This window comes from Melanerpes formicivorus, unplaced genomic scaffold, assembly GCF_026170545.1.
Source record: "Melanerpes formicivorus ecotype bairdi unplaced genomic scaffold, bMelFor1.0.p_v2 SCAF_3, whole genome shotgun sequence".
NCBI classification, from domain to species: Eukaryota; Metazoa; Chordata; class Aves; order Piciformes; family Picidae; genus Melanerpes; species Melanerpes formicivorus.
In genome coordinates, this window is record NW_027142355.1 from 42460135 (window position 1) to 42475591 (window position 15457).

The 15457-nt window shown below is 50.8% G+C and overlaps 2 protein-coding genes across 4 annotated transcripts; one reads left to right on the forward strand and one right to left on the reverse strand.

The window, feature by feature from the left end:
- Window positions 1-1811: 1811 nt before the first annotated feature.
- On the reverse strand, window positions 1812-11985 carry TSPO (translocator protein). 3 transcript variants are annotated; one of them, XM_068170823.1, is made up of 5 exons: window positions 11934-11979; window positions 10594-10821; window positions 5901-6101; window positions 3440-3578; window positions 1812-2597 (listed from the first exon to the last, which is right to left on the reverse strand). In XM_068170823.1, exons 3-5 carry the CDS (start codon window positions 6086-6088, stop codon window positions 2421-2423), a joined length of 504 nt encoding a protein of 167 aa, XP_068026924.1. In that variant the 5' UTR covers window positions 6089-6101; window positions 10594-10821; window positions 11934-11979; the 3' UTR covers window positions 1812-2420. The 3 variants fall into 3 exon arrangements, with proteins under 3 accessions (XP_068026924.1, XP_068026923.1, XP_068026925.1); XM_068170822.1 differs by lacking the exon at window positions 10594-10821 and having other exon boundaries at window positions 11934-11985; XM_068170824.1 differs by lacking the exons at window positions 10594-10821; window positions 11934-11979 and adding an exon at window positions 11293-11879.
- A 52-nt stretch (window positions 11986-12037) lies between these two features.
- MCAT (malonyl-CoA-acyl carrier protein transacylase) lies at window positions 12038-15065 on the forward strand. Its single transcript, XM_068170814.1, has 4 exons — window positions 12038-12690; window positions 13112-13199; window positions 13481-13698; window positions 13994-15065. Exons 1-4 carry the CDS (start codon window positions 12247-12249, stop codon window positions 14411-14413), a joined length of 1170 nt encoding a protein of 389 aa, XP_068026915.1. The 5' UTR covers window positions 12038-12246; the 3' UTR covers window positions 14414-15065.
- Window positions 15066-15457: the final 392 nt, after the last annotated feature.

Here is a 15457-nt window from a genome sequence, read left to right on the forward strand (position 1 = left end):
GAAATGTTCTAAGGGGAAAACAATGTTGGATTTGAGTGCACTGAACTGCTGATGGGACTGAGATGAAAGCTCTGATGGCTCTGCCCATTTTTCTTATTGAAAAACAAAAAGCAGCACATAAACCCCACAGCATTTAGGAACCTTCTACTGCTGGCTGTCATCCTTAGCCTGCCTGTTAAAGACACTAGAGTTTTTGGTAAGGAATCAGGCAGAAAGTGCTAAGGATGCAGTGAGCTCTGGTTTGCACTTAGCCAGCCGGAACGACTTTAAAAAGAGATTGTGCAGTGGCACCACAAGTTTTGGGGGAGCATTGTCTGTTGTCCTCTTAGACAAAGGAGATCTTTTGACCTTACAGAAGACATCCCAGATCTGTATCAGCTACCATAACCCTGAAGAGGAGAAACCTTTGTTCTGAAGCAGCTGAGGTGAGAAGGTGCAGGTAAAGTGAGAAGGTGCATACCTTTGCGCAAGCATGCAGCACTAGGACAAGGGGCAATGGTTTTAAACTACAGCAGGGTAGATTTAGTTTGGATGTTAGGAAGAAGTTCTTTACTATCAGGGTGGTGGGACACTGGAACAGGTTGCACAGGGAGGTGGTGGGGGCCCCATTGCTGGAGACATTCAAGGTCAGGCTTAATGGGGCTCTGAGCAACCTGATCTCCTTGGGGATGTCCCTGATTACTGCAGGGGAGTTGAACTGGGATGATCTCTAGAGGTTCCTTCCAACCCAGTGCATTCTGTGATTCTAGGTAGGAGACAGCAGTAGCTAGTGTTTGTACTGCCCTGATGGGCAACTGACCCACCCGTGGCCTGGGTGCCAGCTCCACAGTCAAGGCCTGTTGGTGAACGGGCATCACACCAAGGGTGCAAGTGGAACTTGCAGTTACAGAGACATGGGGGGGGCTCACATGACTGGAATGGTGTCAGCTGTGTACTTTGTGGGAAAGACAGACAAGCAAGGGGAGGTAGTGGAGTTGTTTGTGTGCAAGAGCAACTGGAATGCATTGAGCTCTACCCAGAGGGCGATGAAGAATGTGCTGAAAGCTTATGGGTTAAGGGGCTCATGAATATGGATGATACTCTTGTATTTACTACAGGCTGAAAGACCATAAAGAAGTCAGTAAGGCCTTCTACAGGCAGCTGGAAGTAGCCTCAGTATCACATGCCATAGTGCTCATGGGTGGCTTCAGTCAACCTTGGATTTTTGGAAAGGCCACAAAGCAAAGCAGACTCAGTCCAGAAGGTTCCTGCAGTGCAGGATAACTTCCTGATGCAGCTGGTTGAGGAGCCAAGGAGGAGAGGTGTGGTGCTGTACCTCGTGTTCATGAACAAAGAAGAGCTGGTCAGGGACATGAAGGTTGGGGGCAGCCTTAGCTGTAGTGACCATGACAATGTAAAGTTCAGTATCCTGTGAGGAAGAAGTGGGGCAAAAGTAGGATTGCAGCCCTAGACTTCAGGAGGACTGAATTTGTCCTCTTCAAAGATCTACTTGGAGGAATCTCATGGCAAGAGGGTTAGACTACACGACCTCTAGAGTTCCCTTCCAGCTTCAACTGTTTTATGATTCTCTGGTAGTGCTGTTTCTCCAGGGTTGCTGCCAGTGCCTCAGAAGTGTGTGCAGGGGGGCTGATAACTATTTGGTCCTTGTCAGTTTCTGTCCAGGGGCTGTGATTTTCCTGTGTGACCTGGCCCACTGCAGTGGTGGGAAGAGATGAAGGGGCTATCTTTGAGGCGTATGGCATTGTATGGCCTTCAGTATTTTTCTGCTCAAAACCCATTTAAAGCCAACAAAACCAGAGGAACGAAGTTAGTAAGTTTACTTGTAGTTTAATGCCTTTAGCTGAAACTAGAGTGATTGCACAATGCTTCAGAGTGGGAAGGCACACACTGTGAGAAGGATCTTGTCAAACATTCCAGGGTTCAGTGACCAGAAAGCAAACACCTGGCAGCTGCAGTGGGACACATCATAGCACTGGAGCAGTGTGTCTACCGGTAGACTTGAAAGATTCAGGCTACAAGACTGCCTACCACTCTTAGGAGCAGCTTTCTGGAAGCTGTATTAATCTGTGTCTGGATTTCTTCCTCTGAGCATGATGAGGCTGGGAGTTCATGCTTACTTCTGGTAACAGTTAAAATGCTGTTGTCATGTAAAACACAATGCTGTAATACTGGAAAAAACAAAGCACCACAAACAGCTTTTTAATCACCACTGTCTTTTGCTTTGCTGTAAAACCCAGCCAGGCATACAGCCCTCTGTGACTCGCCCAGCAAAGGCACGTTCATGTCAAACAAGTACTGCTTTGTCCACTTGTAATTAGCAGACTAATGGTGTAAATAGCTCAGCTAAAAATAGAGGCTGGGGCTTTATTAAGAAAATTCTTCTGGAGGAAAAAAACACCAAAATCTCAACTGAGAAGTGTTTATTCAGCTTGTTTCTTGCTGCCATTGTCCTTCCAGATACGGTAGTTGAGGGCAGCAGCCATGGTTAGCCAAGCCAAATAAGGAACCATCAAATAAGCTGCTGTTTTGTTGATCTTAGACCAGGAAGCAGTTGTAGCTGTTGCTGTACCAGTTGTGAGCAGGAGCGTCACCAGCCCCTGAAACACAGGAAGGTGGAGAGGGTTGTTGTCACTGGTTTCATTTTCCTGGCTAGAAAGGCTGTGTGGCAGTTTCCACTCAGCTCTGTCACTTGTTGGAGCCCTCTGTGAGTTGGGTCCTCAGAAAACCAGCAAAGAAAAGAAGAGAGATTTTGCTGACTTATGAGTGGGTTTCTCTCATAAAACCATGCAACAGTGACAAGAAAGGGCACTGCAGCTCTGGGAGCAGGAGGGGGACAATAAAATCCCTCCCACACAACACCCTCTCTCTTGGCAGAGGGAAGTGTTGTTTTGACTACAAACCCAGGGTGAATCTGAGCAAGTCACTTAGCTATGTAAACTTCACCAGTCCTTTCATGCCATAGGTGCTGCCTGAAAACACAAGGTGTGAATGCATCAATAATGTGCACATACACTTGGAGAAGCAGGCAGGTATCTTTCATTGTTATGATTGATTTTTAATCTTGAGGCAAGCTGTTACTCTTCAGACTGCAGGAAGTTAGTCTTTGTCTACAGTGGCACCTGAGTGACGTTCTGCTGAGTTTCTTAGCACTGCTGCTACCCAGAGGGACCCAGGAACTCCAGTAAGGAGTCAGTGTTTACTTTTTCTAGTCACATAAAGCTCTTAATAAAAGGAGGCAGAAAGAGCTTCTTGAAGTGCAGACACTTAAGGATGTTGTGAATTCTCTCAGGTGGCTGCTGGCATACATTAAAGAGGAGTTTAGAAAACCTCTGCAAGCCCTGTTGTGTACCGGGGAAGGAAAGATGACAACACAAAACCTTAGACTTAGCACCTTGTAAATGACAGCAGAAGCCTGTGATTAAGAAACTTTTCCACTTACCCAGCCCATTTTATGAGCTCCAAAAAACACTGGAGTCCATGCCCAGTTTAAGGCCAGCTGCCCTGCATACAGGCCCAGAGGAACCACGGACTTTTCGTTGAAGCCCCCCAATTCCTTCCACACCATGTAGGAGCCATACCTGCAGAAAGCAAGTGGAAAGTGCAGCTCAGTATGCTGGTTCAAAAGCTACCACACACCATTGATTGAATCAAGTCACTTCAGAGCTGGGGTCTAGATTCATTTGGAAAAGCCAGTATCTGAGCAGTACTTGGCAGAGTAACCAACAGCACAGGGCTGTACCAGAACAAGAGGACACAGTCTCAGGCTGTGCCAGGGGAGGTTTAGGTTGGCTGTTAGGAAGAAGTTCTACACAGAGAGAGTGATTGCCCATTGGAATGGGCTGCCCAGGGAGGTGGTGGAGTCACCATCACTGGAGGTGTTCAGGAGGAGACTTGATGGGGTGCTTGGTGCCATGGGTTAGTTGTTTAGGTGGTGTTGGATTGGTTGATGGGTTGGACACAATGGTCTTGAAGGTCTCTTCCAACCTGGTTGTTTTTTATGATGATTATTATTATTATCATCTTCCTTGACAGGGTACCTATCCCTTATACCTGCTAGAAGTCATCTCCAGAGGCTGAGGGTTTGCAGTGTTTTTCTGACAACCTGGTCAGTGCTCCCTTCCCCAGACAGGGATCCCAACTGCTTGGCTTCCCTGCCCTCTAATTCCAAATTCCTGGTTCCACTCTCCCAACATTGGAGTAGCCTGGTGATAATGGGCTCAGCTGGATGGGGGCCATAGTCCTTCTGTATGTCCTACAGTTCACCCTGGGATAAAGATCAAGTGATTATCTCTGGCTCTTCCTCTTGTTCCCATGCTGGTCCTGGTTCATCCTCATCCTCTGCAGGATGAGCTGTTTTCTTTGTGCACTTCTCTTTCTGTAGAGGGGTGACCAATACTGGCACAGGCTGGCTCTCTGGTGCAGCATCTGTGCCTGCTGGTCTGTTTGCAGGCCCAGAGTCCTCCCTTTCTTCCTGCTCTGTATGCTGAACAGCACTGAGCAGAGATCAGTAGGCATGGGCCAGGCCCCCACACATCACCGCAGGGATTTGTATCTCGGGAATTTCCCGCCTGAGGAGATCCTCTTTCCAAACACTTTACCAGCTTAGCACCATTGTGCACCTGCTTGAGGGTAGCATTCCAAAGCCAGGGTTGGTGACTCCAGCCCCTCCCTGGGCAGCCCATTCCAATGCCTGGCCACTCTTTCCATGAAAACCTTCTTCCCAATGTAAACGTTCCCTGGTGCAGCTTGAGGCCATTCCCTCTTGTTCTATCACTAATTACCTGTGTGCAGAGACCAGCACCAACCTCTCTACAACATCCTTTCAGGTGGTTGGAGACAGCAATGAGGGCTGCCCTCAGCCTCCTCTTTTTCAGACTAAACAGCCCCAGCTCCTTCAGTTGCTCTTCATAATGTTTACTCACCAGGCCTTGTGATTCCTTTTCATTTGCCAGTAATTGCTGTGGTGTCAGGTATCTTAATTAAATGAGACAGTAAATGGCTGCCAACAGAGTTTGCCATCCTGGCAGCTTGAAAGGAAATGTGGATTTTGATTTTAACTTCTTTTAACTGAATTCTGTTAGAACAGTTCAATGCCAATCCCCTCCCTCCCCCTTTATCTTTGTTTTCCTAAAACTGCTGAAGGACATTGATAGAAGTAATCCCAAATCCATCTTGCTCCCCTGCTGCCAGCTTGGCAGGTCTCCCCCTCATAATCAACGAGGAAAGCAAATCAGTGGCAGCTTTTCCAGCTCCTGCTTTCAATGTGGGTATTTGTCAAGGCAGCTGGACACATTTTCTTAGCAAACATAGAGCAACAGGGACACAACTGCAGTTCTCTGGTCCAGCATTATACCTTGAGTCCTGTGTCCAGTTCTGGGCCCCTCAGTTCAGGAAGGACATTGAGAGACTTGAAGGTGTCCAGAGAAGGGCAACAAGGCTGGGGAGAGGCCTTGAGTACAGCCCTGTGAGGAGAGGCTGAGGGAGCTGGGGTTGTTTAGCCTGGAGAAGAGGAGGCTCAGGGGAGACCTCATTGCTCTCTGCAACTACCTGAAAGGTGGTTGTAGCCAGGAGGGAGTTGGTCTCTTCTCTCTAGCAACCAGCACCAGAACAAGAGGACACAGTCTCAAGCTGTGCCAGGGGAAGTTTAGGCTGGAGGTGAGGAGAAAGTTCTTCACTGAGAGAGTCATTGGCCATTGGGATGTGCTGCCCAGGGAGGTGGTGGAGTCCCCATCCCTGGAGGTGTTCAAGAGGGGATTGGACGTGGCACTTGGTGCCATGGTCTAGTCATGAGGTCTGTGGTGACAGGTTGGACTTGATGATCTGTGAGGTCTCTTCCAGCCTTGGTGGTACTGTGATAAGCAGCTCTGAGATAAGCACCTTCGTGTAATGCAGAAACATACCCCATGAATGTGTAGAGCGTTCCCCAAACAGGAGCAAACACCCAGTTAGGTGGACACCAGGATGGCTTCTGGAGAGACTCATACCACACTGGGATTTCCTTTTTGGTTATCCTGCTTCCTAAAACTCCTCCTGCATGGGGCAGAAGCGTGAAGGCCACTGTTGGGGCCCAGGCTGGTACCACGGCCATTGAGACAGCAAATCTGGAACAAGCCAAAACAGGTTGGTTGACAGAGCAGTTCTGAAATCCAGCTCTCACAAAGGAGCCTATCCTGTATGGGGGGGGGGTGAATGGGGCTTATACTTTCAGTTTTGTGCACCAAGATTACTGCATTTTATCTACTTGAAATATCCTCCCACAGAGGAACAAAGCAGTCTGCACTACATGACCTACACTCTGAGGGGAAAAGGAAGTGTGTATTTCTGTATTTACCCAAATGCCCTTTCACTCCCTGAAACAGCTACTCAGGAGTGCAAACACAGGATCTGCTTTCTTGTGCTCAGGCAAAATAACTGGATCTATTGTGTTGCATGTTTAGCTTTCCAAGGGTGCTGAGGGTGCTCAGTGGCTAGTAAGAGCAGTTTAACGTAGTAGTAGACTTGAGAAGCTGCCTCAGAAAGTAAACACCAGGGAGGACAATGAGGAAATACTTCAATGGTGTTTTGCTACAGAAGGAAGGGGAGGATAAACGGGGAGCACACCTGTGGCTCCTTTATGAGGCATTCAATCAGCTCTTAGTTACCAGACCCATGAAGTGTCCTGGATTAAATTGGCCTGCAGAGGTTAAGACTAAGTCATGCCTTGCTGCTGACCTGAACTAGGCAAAGGGATGTTCCTGTAGCTCAGAACATCATGCTGAGTGTATAAACTGGATGCTTGGGTATCGGTCAGTGGGTGGTGAACACTTGCATTGTGCATCACCCAACCTATGAAGTGTCCTGGATTAAACTGGCCTGCAGAGGTTAAGACTAAGTCATGCTTTGTTGTGGGAGGCTGCAGGAAGTAAGCAAGCAGGAAAGAAGGTAGTAGACTAAATACTCAGAGCCCGCCCCTCCCTCCCCACCTAAGAAAAAAGAGTGAAAGGAAAACTAAGCAGGGAAGAACTCCAAACTAAGGCTGGGGGGAAGTGGGAGGTCAGTGTGCTAGTCTGTGGGAACAGTATCGATTAGGTGGGTGGAGAACAGCCCACAAGCAAGGGATGAAAAATCCACATCGACCAATGCCGTTGTCACTGCTGCCGTACTTCCTGCCTAATGGATTCTGCTTGCTAATTACCTGGGAGTGTCTTAAACGGAGCAGAGGAGTCAACGTGTTCTCCTACACCTAGGTCTGTGCTGTGACTTTCCTGAGGGAGCAGGCAGGCAGCTGCAGTATATGCTACTTGTCACCTGTGCAGGCAGCATGAAAGGCTCTGCTTTTACTGGGATATGTGCAGGAGCCAGGAGGTGTGATTTGGAACAAGCACAATAATTGTCTTTTGGTTGCCTTCAGATAAAGGATTCTCAAAGGTTAAGTTAGAAAACTAAGGCTCTCACGAATTCTTAACCTTGTTGCTTTGGCTCTGCCCACAGAAAGAACACTAGGATTAGTTCTCCACACAGTTCTCTCCACACCTCCTGGGTGGCTGTCAAACACTAGTTTATTTTAAAGTGATAAACAAGGACCCCAAGGGGTTTATGCTTTATTTGGATATAACAATACTGGGGTGGTTTCCTGCAGTTAGTAAGCAACTGGACTTTGTCAGCTTCCCCCAGGGAAGAAAGTCTGACGCTGCAAACTGAAATTGCTAAATACTAAATGCTATCAAACTGGAAAAATACTGCTCTGCTGCAGTCATTAGTGGATACATGATGGAGCTCTGAGAGTTGGGGGGAAAAGTGCTGAAATAAGGCTTCAGCCACAAGAGAAAGAAAACTGGGCAGGTAGACAGAAACAGAGAAAGCACAAAACAGAGACAGGGAAAGCGAGGCTGTGTGTGACCAGGAAAGGGGAAGAAATGTGCTCATGTGTGAACATGGTGGCTTGAGCTGAGGGCTGGTGTCCCAGACTTCTGCTACTGCTGCTTATATAATGTCTTTCCCAACTGTATTTCTTTAGACTTCCCAAGCAGGAGAAAGTACTCTCTCTTGCCTACCCCGAGAAGAAAGGCCAGCAGCAAGCTGAGAAAGCACTGCTAGGCTCAAGCTCGTAGCCCAGAGCTGTCCATCACAAGTGGGAAGTCCTGTATTTTAGTCCCAGGAAATGCAGTACCACAAAAAGCAGCAGCTGACTGAGGGAGCAGCACTAGCTGATTTGGAAGAAGCCAGGTCCATCTGCCTCTGGTTTTGAGAGCTCAGACATTCGGTCAGCCATACAGTATGAGGCCTGTGCCATGTTTATAGAATGCCCAGTACACTTTTTGTCCAGCTGGGGTAGTTCACTTCCTTTCTGATAGCAAGTACAGGACTGTGGTTTGGATTCAGTGTGAGAATGCTGCTGCTAACACAGGGATGGCTTAGCTGTTGCTAAGTTGTGCTTATCCTTACTCCAGGATTTTTCAGTTTCCCATGCTCTGCCAGGGAGCAGGTACACAAGAAGCTGGGAGGGCACACAGCAAGGACAGCTGACCTGAGCTGGACAAAGGGATGTTCCACACCACAGAACACCATGCTGAGTATATAAACTGGGGGCTCGGGTATCGGTCAGTGGCTGGTGGACACTTGCATTCTGCATCACTTGTCTTTGCTTGGGTTTTCTCTCCCTTTTCATTATCTTCTTTTTCACAACAATTATTATTGTTGTTGTTGCATTTCATTTTAGCTACTAGACTGTTGTTACATCAATCCATGAGTCTTCCCTTTTTTTCCAGTTCTCTGCCCCATCCCAGATGGCAGAGGGCAGGATTCAGCAAACAGCTCTGTCATGGTTAGTTGCTGGCTGGGGTTAAACCACAACACTAACACAGCCTCCCCAGCTGCACCTATATTACACAACCTAGAAATACCTGCCACTCTCCGCGTCATATCCCAGCTGCACGGCAGGGTCAGATCGGTTGCACAAGATTCTGGCACCCTGATTTTCATACTGAAGAAACCCAGATGTCTGTGGATGATACCTGCCAAGTGCCAAGCAGCTATCTGCCTCTAAGAGCCACCACAGTTGAAAGTCTTCTTTCCAAACACTCTTAGCTTGTTTATTTCCATTCCCACTACTTATCTCTGCCCTGCAACGTTTTCCTCATCCTCCTCCCCGTTTTCCCTTTAGCCCCAGGCTGGCTTCAGCCAGTTCTGAGCAATGCAGTGTGGGCTGCAGCAGGACAGTTCATTCACAGAAATGTTAGAACAATTTTTCTAGGTACTCAAAACCTCTGACTTGCCCAAAGCTGGTTCCAGTAAAGCAGGGAAGAAGAGACCTCTATTACAACATGCTGCCTAATGAGATTCTGTCTTTCTGCAGGTTATTTCTCTATGGTGCTGTAACATGGGGGGGGGGGGGGGGGGGGGGGGGGGAAACAGGCAGAAGCTTTCTGTGTCCTCCTCTTCCTGGAGAAAACACTGAGCACCCAAAACAAAAAATGGATGTGATGTGCTACTGGTGGGACTAGATGTGTCATGACAGAAGAGGTGGCTTGCTTCAGCCTGATGAATAATTGACTAAGCCACTCCTTTGCCTGGAGTCTCTAAAAAGCAGGCAGGACCCTTCTTCAGGCACTCCCAGAGAGAGAGAGAGGAAGGAAAGGAGTGAGGGAGGGAGGAAAGAAAACTATTTTCACTGCATTTTCTTACATCACTGTGTTGATAAAACCTCTGCCTAATCCCTTTCTTGTGCAATTTTGTGCCCCAGTCACATGGGGCTTAAATTACAGCTATTGCATTAAAACCACCGGGGAAAACCTCTCAGAAGGACTAAATCACCCACGCAGCTCTGGGACTTGCAGGCCCCACTGTGTGGAGGTAGATTGACAAAGCTGTGAACAAAGCTATTTGAAGGGTGAGGGGTCCCAAGACATACACTCTCCCTCTCATCCTCTACAGTGTATGGAGGGCAGACAACATTTTGCCCAGTTTTGAGAGGCACCATCCAAGTTTTCCCTGGAGAAAATAAGGCTTCTTCCTGAGATAGCTGTCTGAATCACTCAGGGGCACATACTTCACTTGGACTGATAAACCATTTCTGCCTGCTGTGGCTGTAGGAAACCACAACACTAACGACCACAATGCAGCCACCACAAAAGAGAGCTCTTGTCTTTGTTAGCTAATCTCAAGCAGCAAATCAAAAGCAAGAATATATATTCTATAAATCCAATGTCATTCTCTAACAAGTAAGTACATAGTATATACTTATAATAGGTATTTATAACTAAAAATGAAAACAGTGCTATTTAAGGATATAATTCAAGGTGTACCCCAAGACCCCCCCAGTTCAAGACCCCAAGTCTCACTCCCCAGGTTACACTCCGTTTCAAATGGCAGAGCACAAAGCTGTGCAAATGAATGTATTATCTATGGAAGATTCCCAAGCAGGGGACAGAAATCTACAGTAGAACAAAGTCTTTTCAGGTGGTAATTTGCCATTTACTGCTCAGTCTCTTCTAACTTCACCGGTGGATGTTTGTATCAAATCCTCTGCACACAGCAGAGTTTAAACACCAAACATCCCTTTGCCTACTTTCCTTACAAACAGCCATCCAGCCTGCTTCTCCTTTGTCCACCCACCTGGAAGGTGCTCTTTGTACCTTTCTTTCTTTTTTTACGGAGTATCTCTTGGGGTTTGGTTTGGTTTCGTTTTTCTTCCACTGAACAGCCTCAGGCCTGGAAACTTGCCAGCTACTCTCTTTGAGCAAAGTAAATCATAATGGAAGCCTCACATCCAAGGGGTGTTTGGACAGCGGTGGGATGTTCATGCGGTATCACCACTGGTAAGTCTCAAGTGGTCTGCGCCCTCTGTGGTGAGCCAAAGATAAAATGGGAGGGCTCAGATGTGTCTACAGCCACAACATCGTCACATGGGCTGCTGAGGTGGTCTGCAGGAACCAGACTGCCCCAGGCTTTGTCTCTGGAAGTATCAAACGTGAAGGTTACAACTGCGACCCTTTCCAGGGCTTGACAGGCACCCGATAAGGTGAACTCTTAACCCAGTGGCTTACAAGAGACACCCCTTCCTGTTGGGGCTGGTGTGGCAGGCGGTAGTACGTGTGCCTAAAAGCTCTTGTGCCTAAAAGCTCTTGTGCACAAGCTAAGCACAACAGGAGCTGCAGTTATCGTCAGAGTTCTTACCGAGGCACTAACACAGTTGACCCAGCTGGTATCTTGCCACCTGGCATCTCCTCTCAGATTAGCACAAGAAGTATTAGCACTTGGGTTACATGTACGGGCAGCCCTGGAGTGGGCTGTAGCCATACACAGGGAGCTCACCTCGCTACAACTTCCTCGCAGGGAGCCGTGGAGAGGGAGGTCTCCCATGAGAAGGCTGACTCGCTGCTTGATACTGTTTCATAACCTCAAGTGATGCAAAGTTACTGCTGCACAGCTTTGGCAGGGCAGCTTCCACTGTCTGAAAATGCACACTCTTACCATTAGGTACTCAGGTTAGTGAGGTGCCTTTTGTGCCGATGTACAAGCACTGCTTGGGAACTCAAACCCAAAAAGCCACCAGATCCTTTCTTTCAGCCCTAGAGGAAGGAGTGGTGCGGAGCGAGGTGCAGTGATGCTGAAATGAAATCCCCTCCGCTAGAGCAGCAGCCTGAGACGATCCTCACTCGAGCGCACAGCGCAGACGGAGGAAACTCGTGTGCGAACCCAAAAGAAGCTTCCTGGCTTTAAAAAAACCACCAACAAAGCAAGCCGCCGAGGCCGGCACCAGCGAGCAGTCCGTGCTCGCCTGGCTACCTGCCCCGTGCCCAGAAGCTGCGGTACCGACTCGTTCCCGCCAGCGGCACTGGCAAAGGCGGCAGCGTGGAGCCCACCCTTGCCGGGCGGCGTCTCCTTCCAGCCCCGCGCCCCGTCCCGACCGAGCCTGTGAGGGCCCCGCCGGCCCGGGGCAGCCCCGGAGTTACCTTCCCTCCCGCGCCGCCGCCGCGCCTCGCCTGCCGTCGGGCGGTAGGCCCCGCCCCGGGCCCGCCTCAGGGAGGAGCTCCGGCACCGCGCGGGAGGGGCGGGGCGGGGCGGCGCGGCGCGGGACGGGCCTAGGGCGCGAGCGCCGGGACAGGCCGCGCGACCGACCGACGTCCCTCCTTCCCGCTCCCTCCCTCCCGCTCCCTCCCTCCCTCCTCGGAGCCCGGCGGTAGGGGCGGGGGCGGCTGTCAGCGAGGGCCGCCCGGTTCCCGTGGCAACGCGGGGCGCGGCGGCGCAGGCGGCCGGGCGGCGGCCATGGGCAGCTGGGCCGCGGCGACATGGCGGCTTGGTGGCTGCAGCGGGCGCGGCGGCCTCCGCGACGTACCGCGGCGGTGGGGCAGCTCCCGCATCGGCGCTGGGGACCGGGCGGCGACCCTGAGCGACTTGCTGCAGAGTTCGGTGGAGGCCGAGGAGCAGGGCGCGGCGGCGGCGAGGCGGGAGCGACCGTCTCCCCAGGAGGGCACGGTGCTGCTCTTCCCCGGGCAGGGCAGCCAGTTCGTGGGGATGGGCCGCGGGCTGCTGCGGTACCCCGGCGTGCGGGACATGTACCGCCTGGCCGAGAAGGTGCTGGGTTACGACCTGCTCTCCCTCTGCCTGGAGGGGCCGCGGGACGAGCTGGACCGCACCCAGCACTGCCAGCCCGCCGTATTCGTCGCCTCCCTGGCCGCCGTGGAGAAGCTCAACCACCAGCAGCCTAAAGTGAGGGGGGAGCCGCGGCGGGGAACGCGGAGGTGGGGGCCGGGCCGGGCGGCCGCCCGGGGCCGCGGTCCCGCCGGGAGGCTGTGACTCCGCCGCCGGGAGGCTGTGACTCCGCCGCCGGGAGGCTGTGACTCCGCCGCCGGGAGGCTGTGACTCCGCCGCCGGGAGGCTGTGACTCCGCCGCCGGGAGGCTGTGACTCCGCCGCCGGGAGGCTGTGACTCCGCCGCCGGGAGGCTGTGACTCCGCCGCCGGGAGGCTGTGACTCCGCCGCCGGGAGGCTGTGACTCCGCCGCCGGGAGGCTGTGACTCCCTTCTCACGCGGCCTCGGCGGCCCCCGGGGGCGGTGGGGGGGAGGGGGGACGGGGCTCGGCGGCACGTCGGGGGCGGCTGATGTTTGGCTTCGGGTCTGTCTCCCTGCAGGTGGTGGAGAGGTGCGTGGCGGCGGCGGGGTACAGCGTGGGAGAGTTCGCGGCGCTGGTCTTCGCTGGAGCCCTGGGCTTTGCCGAAGGTGCCCGGGGAAGGAGCTGAGCCCCTCCCTTAGTGGGATCCCCCCGCCCCATGCTTCCTCCAAAGCGTTGCCTCTTACCGCTGCGTCCCTCCCGCCTGTTTTTTTTTTAATTAGAGGATAAATTTTACTCGCACTGTTGACGTTAATCTATGTAATGCAGCATTAAAAGCATTGCCGTGTCACGAGAGTAAATAGCCGCCCTTTCTTGCGTGCAGAAGCGAGGCGCCTTTGGTGATCTCCCGAGGCTTATCTTTACCCAGCGTTTCTGTTTCTCTCCTTAGCGCTGTACGCGGTGAAAGTGCGCGCCGAAGCCATGCAAAAGGCGTCGGAAGCTGTCCCCGGCGGAATGCTGTCGGTTATCGGTCGGCGAGAGGCAAATTACAAATTTGCCTGCTTGGAAGCCCGTAAACACTGTGAATCCCTGGGTATAGAGAACCCCGTGTGTCAGATTGCAAACTATTTGTTTCCAGACAGCAGAGTCATTGCAGGACACGTACAGGTATTGCTTCGGAATAACTCTCCAGTTAAACGGTTCAGTGTAAAATTGCACTTCTGAAAGCTTGTACTTTGTACTGCTGCATGGGAGTTGTGCATGGCCTTAGTTTGGCCGGACTGAAATGTTTGATCTGTGGGTTGCTGTTTGTTGGGGTTTGGGGTTTTTTCCTAGCATCTACTCGGTTGTTGGGTAGGCAAAGGAATCCCTTTATCATGCCGAGGCTGATGAGGTGGTTCTTGTGGGGTGACTGAGTACACCTTTGGTTGTGCAGATTCTCACTTCTCTCTCTCTTTTATAGGCTTTGGAGTTTTTGCAGGAGAATGCCAGAAAATATTCTTTTACCCGTGCAAAAATGCTTCCAGTCAGTGGGGCTTTCCATACCAGACTTATGGAACCAGCAGTAGAGCCATTGGCTGAAGTCCTAAAATCGATTGAGATTCAGAAGCCACTGGTCTGTGTCTATTCCAATGTTGATGGCAAAAAGTACATGCACTCAAAGCACATTGAGAAGCTGTTAGTGAAGCAGGTGGTCTCACCTGTGCTGTGGGAACAGACCATGCATTCTGTGTATGAAAGAAGGCAAGGAACAGAATTTCCTTACACATACGAAGTGGGGCCCGGGAAGCAACTAGGAGCTGTTCTCAGGAAGTGTAATTTAAAGGCCTGGAAACAATATAACCATGTAGATACTTTGGAAGATGAGGAAACAGATGCCTGAGCAGCCTTTTGAGGAAAATCCATCCAACTTGCTCTCTTTCTGTCTTAAGAGTGCTCCCAAAAGAGGGAGCCTTAAGCACCTGTGGCGTTTTGTGATGAGAAGAGCGCTGTGTGAGTAATCTCAATGAACTTTTTCCTTCCCTGTGTGCTTCAGGTGTGGAGGGGGAGAGCGAAGTTTGGCTTTCCTGTCTGTTGGGACTGCAAAGACTGCCACTAAACAGATCCCCACGTGGCTGGTTGGCCTCAATCCTGCAAACAACTTTCCCTCCCTTTTTTTTAATGTTTTCTTCTCTTTCAAAGCAAATGTCTGGGGGTTTGGGCTTCAAGCTGAAGTAAGTAGCTTTGGCAGTCTGATGCAAGGGTCTTGTGTGTGGGTACAGGACTAGAATGAAGCTGTTGGCTTTGGGTTGTGGAGGCTTCTGTGCTGGGCTTCAAGGGCCCGTTTGGAGAAGCTCTCCAGTTGGTACAGCTCTGGGTGTGTTGATAAGCTGCTCTTCCAACTCGGCTGACTTGTGGGACATGCACCTGTGTAACAGTCATTGATTGTGTGCCTGTATTGCCAAGTAGCAGCCAGGTAAGGCTGTTACTAGGAACACAACTTTTTTATGCTCCAAACCCTAAATGACCTATAAAGCTTTTCTTGATACACCTGCTGCTGTGGAGTGCATGATTGATTCCCCTGTAGTCCACATGTGGGAGTAGTCTGTTTGTCCAGTGCTGTGCTGCTTGTGCTAAGTCACACAGAAGAATAAATGTTGCACTGAATGGAAAAGCTTCTCAACGTTCCCAGCCTCCCCACAGGGGCAGGGCTTTTGCCTCCCTGACCAAGCCTCTGAGGCTGTGCAGGCTGAAAGGAGTTTTCTTGTTGGGAGCAAGTAACAGCAGTGCTGGAAACTGGAAAAGTCTTCTTGGGGCAGCCTTCGGCTAGGGTGAAGCCTGTGGTAAGAGAGTGCTGGGGAAGAGGGTTTCAGTGCTGGTATTTGGATGTCTCTGTGGTTTTGACTGCTTTGCCAGCTTGTGCATTTTCCAAAACTAGATGAGCTGG